Source organism: Empidonax traillii, unplaced genomic scaffold (assembly GCF_003031625.1).
Source record: "Empidonax traillii isolate 1590-97213 ecotype Southwest subspecies unplaced genomic scaffold, ASM303162v1 scaffold5:size3517227, whole genome shotgun sequence".
Lineage (NCBI taxonomy): Eukaryota > Metazoa > Chordata > Aves > Passeriformes > Tyrannidae > Empidonax > Empidonax traillii.
This window is the reverse complement of record NW_020955198.1, coordinates 1,305,761-1,316,662: the sequence shown is the minus strand read 5'-3', so window position 1 is coordinate 1,316,662 and position 10,902 is coordinate 1,305,761. Positions and strand designations below refer to the sequence as shown.

Below are 10,902 nucleotides of genomic sequence, written 5' to 3'. Positions count from 1 at the left end.
GGAGCTGGGCTTGTGCTTGTGGTCTTCCTCTGTGGGCACCCAGCCCACCGTTCATACAGAGTTCCAAACAGCCCCAAGAAACAGTATTAAAAGGAGCTGAGTGATTCCTTTTATACAGTCACATATTTTACAACCCATATACATATATGCCTATACACACACATACATCTCTGCAGCAGGCCTGTGCCACCAGCGCCTTAAAGCAGTCGGGACTCAGCCTGAGATGTGCCATCCTTCTCCACAGGGCATCCTCCTTCCTGCTCTGTCCCGGGCGGCCCTTTGGCCTGAGTTTCCCTCTGCACAGCATGAAGGTGGACAGTGTGTGTGCTGGGGTCCTTTCCCACCCCCTGGCTTGGGTCAACAGCCCCGTGCTCAGGGTGATGCCGCTGGATGTGTTTGATGACCTGGAACTTCTGCTTGGCCTTGTAGGGGCAGTAGCGGCAGAAGAAGGGGTGCTCGTTGGTGTGGGTCAGGTAGTGGTGGCGCAGGCCGGCTGCCCAGCGGAAAGCCCGCCCGCAGGCATTGCAGACATAGGGCTTCTCCTCACTGTGCTTCTTCAGGTGGGTCTTGAGGAGGAAGCGGGTCTTGAAGGCCTTGCCACACTGTTCACAGATGAAGGAACGGGCCTCCTGGTGCCGTGTCTCCTTGTGCACACGCAGGGCATCTGCACGGTTGGTGCAGTACTCGCACTCGTCGCAGCGGTATGGCTTCAGGCCTGTGGCAACAGGGAAAGGGATGGCACCGGAATGGGGGCACAGTGCTCTCCATTCCACGGGTCTCACTCTCCTTGTAACACAGCATCAGTTCCCAGGGACTTTGCCCTACACCCCATTGTGTCAGTAGGCACATCAAGATGGCCCCCTTTCCAAGGCACCAAATCGTGACCGGGGCCTGCACTACCTCAACCCTGCACTTCCCTCCCACCCGAGGACACTGTCCCCAACCCACTGGCATAGGAGAATGTGCTGCCCTCCAAATGCTGGGAGGCCTCCCCTGCCTCCAGGTGGGCCACTGGTAGCAAAAGAAGCAGGGAGCTGGGGTCCCTGTAGGCCCAACACCTTCCCTGGTGCTCGATGGCCTGTCCCCATTAGCAGCACTCACCTGTGTGCTTTGTCATGTGGTACTTGAGCTGGTTCACCCACTTGCACTTGTAGCCGCAGTCAGGGCAGAGATATTTCCGCTCCTCCTTGTGGATCCGCATGTGATACTGGGCACAGGGCAGGAGGGTGGGGTCAGGATGAGACCACATCCCCTGCCCTGGGAATGTGTAGGGTTCTGGGATGCCAGTGAAGGGCTCAAAGACAGCTCTGGCATCTCCAGCTGTGCGGGGCAAGGAGGGCTGTGGGCTTGCCTGTCAGGCTATTGCCAAAGGTGATCCACAGCAAGACTGGAATGAGATGCTTGTACTGCTGAACTGCTCTGTCCCAGCCTGTGGACGGCACAGGCTTTGCTCCCCAGTTTGGTATTTAAGACAAAGTCTGAGTTAAAACCCAACTCAAGTGAGCTAGCCCTGAGCTGAGTACATTGGACAGCCTCACCTAGATAGCCCCAGGGGGTTCCAGCTCAGCCTGACCATTAAAAAGTCAGTATTTCTTTTAGCAAAATCAGACCATTTTCCCCCCATTACCCCATGCCTGGCCCTCCTGTTCTAGAGAAGGCCCTTTACCATGCATCAGGATGCTAATCATATATAGCAATGATGGCAGGGTCATGGTCTGCTTGCAAGGAAGCTGAGATTTCACTGCACCATGTCTAACTGTCATCACAGAGCAAGCTGAAGCCAGCAAGCAGCCAAACTTGGCTTCCAGTGGTGCAAGGATCCAGCCGGAGAAAGACAAAGAGATATCAGCAGGAAAAGGAGTGAACAAGGACAGCTGCCTGCCTTCTTGCTTTGTTACAAATCCCCCTTCTCCTTAAACTGTAACAGCAGGGAAGAAACATTTTTGTATACAAGATTTATCCACTTGCCTCTTACTATTGTGTGAGCCACTAAAGAGGGTAGAGGATAAAATCTCCCCTTGGTAACTTCTTCCCCAAATCCCCATGTTTGGATGCCCCTCTAGCCACATAGATACAGTAGGATATATTTCCAATCAGAGCTCACCTTGAGACGGGAGGGGTCGGCGCAGGCATATTTACAGAGGTGGCACTTGTAGGGCTTCTCACCCGTGTGGATGCGGATGTGCCACGTGATCTTCTGCCTGTTCTTGGTGGTGTATTCACAGTCTGAGCACTTGTACACACGGGTGCCCCCGTGGCCCTTCATGTGCTGGTCAAAGACAAGCTGGTGGCAGCAGGCGAAGTCGCAGAAGGGGCAGTGCAGGGGTTTGTCCTGGGGGGTGGCTGGCTCGTGGCTCTCCATGTAATGCCGCACCAGCTGCTGCCGCTCCTTGGCTGCAAAGCTGCACAGCTCACAGCGGTGGCTGAAATGCTGCGTCTTGTGCTCCTCCAGTGCCTCCCGGCTGGCAAAAGTCTCCTTGCAAGTGCTGCACTCGAGGTGCGGGTGCTGCTTCTGCACGTGGCATTTGAGCGTGGCCTCGCTGTGACACACAAAGCCACAGCGTGGGCAGCCATAGGACGCCTTCTCCTCGTGCCGCCGCAGGACATGCTGCTTGAGGGCCGTCTCGGAGCTGAAGCGAGCCTCACAGCGGGAGCAGGCGAAGTTGAGCTCGCCGTGGTGGCAGCTGTTGACGTGGCGCGTGATGTCATTCTGCAGGTAGCTGCTGTAGTCGCAGAGCGGGCAGAAGTGGGTGGGTGTCTTCTCGTGCACCCGCAGGCGGTGGATGCGCAGCTTGGAGTTGGTGCCAAAGGTCTGGCTGCAGATGCCGCAGGCGATGCGCCCCACGCCGGTGTGCAGGGACTGGTGGGCCTCCAGGCGGTAGCGCCGCGTGGTGCTGAACTCGCAGTAGCGGCACTTGTGCGGCTTCACGCCCTCGTGCTTGATGCGGACATGCTGCCATAGGCAGCGGGCCTGCTTGCAGGTGAACTCGCACTGGCGGCACTGCAGCTGCGGCCGCTTGCTGTAGTGCTTGCGGTGCAGCTTGCGGTGCAGCCGCAGGGCTTTGGCCACCTTGGAAGTGAAAGGGCAGGAGGCACAGCGGAACTCGCCCAGGGTCACGCAGCCCCTCTTCTTGTGCGTCTTCATGGCCCGTTCCTGGTGGCAGGTGAAAGAGCAAGTGGGGCAGGAGAAACGCCTCCTCTTGGGTGGGGTGGCTTTTGGGGGGCCCACATCCAATGGGAGCTTATTGGGCTGGCCTGTCTCAACACTGGCTGGGTCCCCCTCGGGAAGCTCAGTGCTTTGGGATCTGTCCTCCTTGGGATGCATGTGCTTCTCAGCACAGTGGTTTTTGAGGGCCCGCTGGGAGCGGAAGGCCTCAGGACACAGGGAGCACCAGAACTGCTCCAGGTTCCGGCAGCCATCCTCCACGTGGGAGGTGATGGTGGAGACACGGGAGCACACGAAGGAACAGGCGTTGCAGTGCAGCTTCCCTCCCTCCAGCCGGTATTTCTCTAAGGGTTTCCCAGGCTGGGATGGACCAGCAGCTCCACATGGCTCAGGCCCATCCCCTTGCTGGGGAGGCTCTTCTGCCACCTCTGTGCTTTCAACCGGCAAGGATTTCTCAGAGGCAAGACAGCCTGATGCCTGTTCTCCAGGCAAAGGACTGCCTTCTGTCGGCGTTTTATCAGGCAGCAGTTCAGCTTCCCAAGGGCTCTCAGCGTGTCCGGACTCCTCTGAGGGCCCCTTCTCACTCTCTCCTGTTTCTGTACCATTATCACCAGGCTGGTCAGCAGATTGGCACAATCCAGGTGGCTCCTGGCTGGCTGGTCTGAGGATCTTGTTATTCTTCAGGAGAACAGGGCACTTCTTGAGGAGGTGAGTGTTGAGCCCTCGTTGCTGCTTAAAGCTGGCGCCGCACTTGTGGCACGTGAGCGGGGCCCGGCGCCTCTGGCAGCTGGCTTTGGAGTGCAGGGACATGGACTTCTCCTTCCGTGTGATGTAAGAGCACTTCTCACACTTAAAGACCTGGCTCTCCGACTGCACCACCAGCATCTGCACCCTGCCCTCCAGCACCAGTGTCTCTGCCTGCTCCTTGTCCTGCTTCCTAAGAGCCTTCAGCATGGACTCTGAGCCACCCCTGGCATTGCCACTTGAGGCGACCACATCCTCAGGGACAGGTGGGTGGCCTTGCTCAGGTGTCTTCAGCACACTGAGCCAGGCCTCTGGCAGCTTGGCTTGGCTGGTCTCTCTCACCTCGGTATCTGCCACCAGCTTGTGGTGGTCTGAGCATGACCTCGCAAGGTGGTCCATTGCCTGCCTTAGAGTATCTTTTCCCTGGCTGTCTCCTGCCACTACACTGTGCTTCAGTCTCACCACATCATCTTCCTGTACATCTGCCTCCTCTCCTTCAAAGTCTGGTATTTCTTCGAGTGTGTTGCCACTGTTCTGCAAGACAAGGTCATCCCGGGAACCCAGCATCTCAAAGGCTGCGGGAGGCTCCTTGCAGGACAGCATTTCCACGCTCTCTGGCTGTGTCACACAAACTTCTCCAGTCAAGTGCTCCAGGAGGGGGTCAGATGAGACATTCAATGCTTCCAAGTGCAAGGTGCAGCTTTCTGCCACATCCTCAGAAACAGTGAGCTCAGATGAGTCTGTGGCAGTGTCTCCTTGCACACAGTCATCTCCCACGACATTGCCAGCAGTCGGACAGCTTTGCTCGCCCTCGCTCACACCTCTCTCTGCCTCACCACTGCTCTCTTGTGGAGTGGGATCCTGCCCAAGGAGAGGCACCACAAACACTTGCTGGTAGCCCTCTTCTCCCTGGGACTCCAGCTGGGATGGCTTCGCCCTTGCCCACGGCTCCTTTCCAGCAAGGGTGGAATTGGCATCCACATGCAAGGCTGTGCCGAGCTCGTAGCTGAAGAGTGCCTCAGATGAGCTGATCTCCAGCTCCTTGCTGGCATAGTTTTCCAGCCAGTCCTTGTCACCGGGAATGTAGCCATGAATCTTACGCTTGTGGAAGAAGAGGCTGGTGTTACTGAAGGTGCAGTACGAACAGAGGGCACAGCGAAACTCCTTCTGCTTGGTGTGCTTGCAGTTCTCATGGTTCAGCAGCGCCTGCTTGTACTTAGTCTGGTAGGTGCAGTACTGGCACTGGAAGATGGGCACCTGGTAGTTCTGCGAGTGTTTTGCCTGCATATGCTTCTGCAGCTCATACTTGCGCTTGCAGGCGAAGCCGCACACCTCGCAGATCAGACTTTTGCCCTGGTGCCGCAGCTTGTGGCTGCTCAGCTGGTCAGCACGGTGACAGCGGTATGAGCACTGGTTGCACTGGTACCTGTGGGGACAAGTAGAATTGGTCAGACAGCATGAGGAGCTGGGACAGGCTGAGCTCCATCAGGCACGATGACCTCTCCCTCCCCACCCCAGAATGACAGGGAAGGAGTATTGTTGGGTTTGCCAGATCTGACCTTTGGCAGCTCTTACCACAGGTAATTCCTCCCTGCTGCAGCCCTTGGCACTACTGGTGCTTTACACCCCCAGCTTGGGGATGGGAGATAAGATTCCCCGAGTATTCCATACAGTGACTGTGTCATCCCCACAAGTGTGTTATACTAACAGCACTTCCAGCATCCCTGGAGGCAAGTTAGACCCAAAGGAGTTGACAATTTGGCAGTCCTGAACATGCTCAGTTGGGCCTTGGCCCACAAACATCAGCAGAGCCCATGAACCCAAGTGCAGAGCTGAACCTGCAGTAATACATCTCCTCAGTGGCATGGAGACACCAAAAATAGCTTTGCTTCCACAGCACCATGCTGGCGACAACGTGCAAGCTCAAAGCCCAAATTTCTTATGTTCCAGACAGAGCAGGCTATACCAGGCATGAGAGAGTCTGGCACAAAATGTAGCCTGGAGAAGCAGGCCCCTGGAGTGAGAGTAGTAATTTTCCGTTGTTTGGTAATTTTCCATGGGCCTTTACAATCAAAGCTTCTCTCAGGGTAGCTGCAAAATAAGCAAGCTTCCAAATGCTTTCAACCAGAGTAGTTGTAACATAAATATCTAATTTTTGATAAGAGATACTGAACAAAGGCACTCTATTAACAGCTATAAATGTGCATGCTCAATGGACAAGTTCTAGTGAAATTCACGCTTCAAATAACCCCCAGAGAGACCAGCAGAAGACCCCTAGTAACTAAATGAGGAGTTCCGAAGAACTTCTTAGAGCTGATTAATATATGCATAGACTTTCTGAGAAAAGCAGTGAATATGTAAGACATTTGATGAGTATGTAAAACTGTAAGTAAATATTAGCTACACTGAGCAAGAGCAGGGCACACACACGCTTAAGAGCAGCTATCCTAGTGTGCATCCAGTGCTGACAATAAAGGAATACTTGCCTCCTAATGCTCACAAATTGAGTCTTAGAGGTCTCTTATTTGCTGATTTATGGTAACAGGAGCAGGATTTGGGGACCCCTGACTAAGCTGACAGTGCAGTGGAACAGTGGGTCTTACCGGAGATCTCCGGTGTGCTTGCGCATGTGGACATTCAGGTAGTGCTTCCACTTGGTGATGTACCCACACTCAGTGCACATGAAGTTCTTGTCGTTGGAGTGGGTCAGCATGTGCTTGGACAGGTAGCTCACATCCCGGCAAGTGAAGTCGCAGAGCTCACACTTGTGAGGTTTCTCTCCTATATGCAACACATGAACACCTTCAGCATAACAGCCAGATAAAGCAATATGGTGGGGAAACCAGCTCAGCGGGAGCTGGGGGTGACAGAAGGGGACGGAAATGCCACAACTTCAGTCAGGAGACATTGGGATGGCAGAGCCAGTGGTGGCACCCAGAAGCCCTGACCCAGTCCTCCCTGCCCACCCAGAGCCAGGACAGGGACACCACCCCCATCTCAGCTTGGCTCTTGGGACCCCCACAGTGGACACCCACCAGTGTGCAACAGCATGTGCCGGATGAGCACCCGCTTGTGCGCGGTGGCGAAGGCACACTCGGTGCACTTGTGGATCTTCTCGTTGGCGTGCATCTTGCCCACATGATCGTGAAACTCCACAGGGTTAAAAGTGGCGTAGGGGCAGAAGCTGCACTGGAGCTGCTCGCTGCCCGGGTGCCCCTGCTTCTTATGCTTGCGGAAAATGTGCTTGTTGGAGCAGATGAAGTCGCACTGCTGGCAGTGGAAGGCGTAGTGGGTTTTCCGGTGAGCCTCCATGGCCTCAGCCGTGCCAAAGAGCAGTGAGCAAGCGTGGTATTTGCACTCCACTGCCTTGATGCCATGAGCATCCTTGAGGTGACGGACAAACTCCTTCCGGTCCTCCGCATAGTAGTCGCAGCCTCCCTGGAAGCAGGTCAGCCTCTTGGGTTCAGCTTTGTGAGTCTTCAGGTGTTCTTTGAGTGCCTGGCTGAGCCGAAACTTCTCTTCGCAGACAGGGCAAGAGTAAACATCAGAGTAGAAGTTGGAGATGTCCTCGTGCATGCTGGCCATATGGCGGTTGAGGGCGTTCTTCTCCACTGAGCTGTAGTGGCAGAGCGGGCAGCGATGGGTCTTCTCGCCCGTCTCCCGCATCATGTGGATTTTCAGCTTGCTCTTGCTGGTGAAGTACTTGTGGCAGTTGGGGCACTGCAGGCTGGGGTCGGGAAAGTGCAGGTGGAGGTGCTCCACAAGGTGTGTCCGCTTCTTGAAGCAGCGCTTGCATTCAGGGCACATGTGGGTTTTGTAGAGGTACTCGGAGCCCTCTGCAACATCCCCTGGAAGAGCAGAGGAGGGGGAGCAATCAGGGAAAGATGGAGAGCACAGGCAGATGTTCTATTCCTGATCCAGCTGTGCTAGGGTGAGGGCTTACACACATGCAGTTGCAAGGCAGCCACCTTCTTGGAGGGACTGTCACCATGCCAAGCCACCAGCACACTTCCCGGTGAGCTCTTTCCAGCTCAATGCTGGCAAAGCACAGCCGACATCAGGCCTGTCCACGTGCCCCTGATCCCCAAATGCAGGCAGACCTTTGCCTAAACCTGACAGTGGGTGTGAACAGGAAAAAAAAGGGACAGATTTGCTTGGGTAGACGTCAAGGGAACAGTGCACTGGTACATGCAGGAGATGTGGGGTTACTGGATGGCACAGGACCCCCAGGCCCCATGAGCCTGACCCACATTTCCACACCAGCCCCAAAGCTGTGCTGCTTGTTCACAACATAAAGCCTGAGCAGCTCCTGGTAGGGCCCTGCATCCCACCTTTGAAGTGGTGTGCCCGTGGCACTCTGGCTTTCTCAGGAGCTGCCTTCCCATCCTCTTTGGCCTCGGCTTCACAGGGGCTCTCGCCGTCCTCCTCCTGTGACTCATCCCCATCGCTGTCCGAGTCTTCTTCTCTAGCTGATGCTTTCTGCCCCTTCAAGGCATTGTCCTTGGTACCTGCAGGGTTTGCTGGCCTGGCTTCTGCTGTGCTGGCTTCCCAGTCAGGGTGACAATTTCCTGCCTCCTCCTGCCCTTCTGCTGCTGCTTCAGTGGGGAACGACAGCGATCATCATGCTGAAGGAAAGAGGGACCACCCTGTCCCCACCACCCCCACACAGGAAAACCTCCTGGCTGAGATGGGGCCACAAACTGTGCTGTGCAGGGATGAAAGAATGCAGGGTTCCCAGCACTCCAACCTTGTCCCCCCACTCCTCCCAGTTTTAACTAGGATGCATGGACACAGTCAGACGCTGCAATACCCACAGCCCCCAACGCCCCACCCAGCCATACCTGATGGTAGGACGCAGCACTGCTCAAGGCCGTGGGGGTCTGAACTGCAGGAGCCACCTGTTTCGGGCATCTTGGATGGGGCCTCTGTGGTGTGGCCCTTCCTGTGCTGCCAGAAGAGCTTGGCATTGGCTGTGACAAAGTCACAGTGGCCACAGTGGAAGGGGAAGTGTGTCCGGTGGTGCTGCTCCATAGCTGGGCGGCTGGGGAAGAGCAGCGGGCAGGCCCGGCAGGCGCAGGACACGGGCGAGGCCCCGTGCAGGTGGCGCAGGTGACTGCGCAGCTGCTTGCGGTCCTCCGTGGTGAAGTGGCAGCCCCTCTCCGGGCAGGGCAGGGCTCCTGGTGGGGCACGGTGGGTCTTGAAGTGCTCCTTGAGCTGGGCAGGCTGCATGAACACCTCCTGGCAGATGGGGCACAGCAGGTGCTCGGGAGAAGAGCCTTCCTGTGCAACAGCTCCAGGCAGCTCTGAGCCCCCTGGCTTGCTCTGGCTCTTGCTGGCAGAAGTCAGCAGCGCCCCAGGGAGTTCCAGGTGCCCAGGAGGGGCCAGCAGCAGGCACTGGTGCTGGGACAGTAGGGAGGCCTCTGGGAAGCTACGGCCACACCTCTCGCAGAAGTAGAGCTCCACCACTTTGACCAGAACTTCTACAGAGAGCAAGGGGCAAGTGTTAGCTAGGGCTTTCACCAGGCCCAGAGCGTGGGACTGGTGGTTCAGTTCTAGCTCTGGACAAGGAGGATAAAGCCCTGTTGCCACAAATTACATTTTGGGAACCACGGCCCACCCCCTGCCCAGGATATCCCAGGACATCTCCCATAAGAAAGGGAACACCACCACCCAGGAGACCACAATGACCAGGTCTGTCCTTTTGCACCTTTGAGGCATGCACAGATGTGAGGCTGGCTTGGCCCTTTTCCCAGTAGGACGTGCCTATATGTGACCCACGGAGAAAGCATGCTGGGGGTACCAGTCCAGGTGGAGATCTCCACCTGGTCCCTACTGACAGCCTGGATTGACCACCTCACCCAGCACACAACTCCCACAGCCACTCTCCCCATCCACACCCCCAGCCTGTGCCAAGTCTGCACTCAATGGTGGTACCAGACTGGTGATGCACATGAAATCAGAGACACGAGGGCACCTGGTCTCCCCAGGGTGCTGGCTGGAAGGGATAGGGGCCCTGGCCAGACTTCTCTCCCTCTGCTGAGTGTCACTGGGCACACACTGCCCTCCCTGCACCCCATACCTGTGGCACTGGCTGTGTTGCTCAGCGTCACGTTGCCAGCCACTGTCTCGATGAATATTTCTACATTGCTTCCTTCAGCGTGAGCCCCTTCCCCAGGCACTGATGCCTCTGCCAGCAGCAAGTCCTGGCTGGCAGTCAGTGGGGGTGTCCCAGCCAGACTGGTGCTGGCCACACCAGGGCTTCCCACAGCTCTTGTCTCTCCTGGTGTGGGCAGGAGCAGCTCTGAACACACGGCCTCCATCTCCCTGCTAGCACCCTCAGAAACAGTCACTGCTGCACTCATTGCCCCGGGGCACTGGCTTGGTGCTGGCCAGGACAGCCTCTCACTCTGAAATAGAAGAAAGAGCTTTAAAACAGAGACAACCCAGAGGCCCAACAGGATTTTGGGGGGCAGCCTGCAGTGCCAGTCCCCAGTCAGGGCATGGACCGGGATCTCAACGCTGGATCCTTTTTGCTGTGCCTCCAGCGGGCCGCTGGCAACCCCCAGTAGATAGGAGTGCAAGGACACCTGTACCCTCCCCAAAGATGCCTGGGGGCCTCTTCCCGAGCCCAACACCCAGGGGTTGCTCCCTGGGTCCCGCTGGGCCCAGCCCCGAGCCCGAGCCCACCCCCCAGAGCTGTGTCCTGTCTCCAGCCAGCGAGTGCCCCCTGCGAGTCCCGCCCGGCCGGGCCCCACCAGCCGCGAGCAACTCACCCCGGGCTGTCCCCAGCCGGTCTCCCCGCCATCCCTTCACGCCGGGATGTCCCCGGTCCCCCCATCCCTTCACGCCGGGCTGTCCCCGGTCCCTCACCCCGGGCTGTCCCCGCCGCCCCGGGGCCCCCAGCCCCGGCACATCTCGGTGGTGGCGCCGGGCGGCAGGAGCGCCGCTCTTTGTGCCGCTGGCGCGGCCGCTCTGCCCGGCCCCCGGTGCCG

At 57.3% G+C, this 10,902-nt stretch overlaps 1 protein-coding gene across 3 annotated transcripts; it reads right to left on the bottom strand.

Moving 5' to 3' along the window:
• Nucleotides 1-93: 93 nt before the first annotated feature.
• ZNF142 (zinc finger protein 142) lies at nt 94-10,899 on the bottom strand. Of its 3 annotated transcripts, none has more exons than XM_027879127.1 (9): nt 10,781-10,899; nt 9,990-10,317; nt 8,752-9,390; nt 8,242-8,502; nt 6,946-7,758; nt 6,514-6,691; nt 2,105-5,336; nt 1,102-1,207; nt 94-715 (listed from the first exon to the last, which is right to left on the bottom strand). In XM_027879127.1, the coding sequence occupies exons 2-9, from the start codon at nt 10,270-10,272 to the stop codon at nt 198-200; spliced, it is 6,030 nt and encodes a 2,009-aa protein (XP_027734928.1). In that variant the 5' UTR covers nt 10,273-10,317; nt 10,781-10,899; the 3' UTR covers nt 94-197. The 3 variants fall into 3 exon arrangements, with proteins under 3 accessions (XP_027734928.1, XP_027734937.1, XP_027734945.1); XM_027879136.1 differs by having other exon boundaries at nt 8,419-8,505; nt 10,781-10,897; XM_027879144.1 differs by having other exon boundaries at nt 8,242-8,505; nt 10,781-10,879.
• Nucleotides 10,900-10,902: the final 3 nt, after the last annotated feature.

Coding starts and splice junctions, on each gene's coding strand:
- ZNF142 (XM_027879144.1), bottom strand. CDS start 10,272: ATGAGTGCAGCAGTGACTGTTTCTGAGGGTGCTAGCAGGGAGATGGAG. Junction 9,391..9,989: donor CAACACAGCCAGTGCCACAG/GTATGGGGTGCA, acceptor TGCTCTCTGTAG/AAGTTCTGGTCAAAGTGGTG. Junction 5,337..6,513: donor AAGCACACCGGAGATCTCCG/GTAAGACCCACT, acceptor TTGTCCCCACAG/GTACCAGTGCAACCAGTGCT.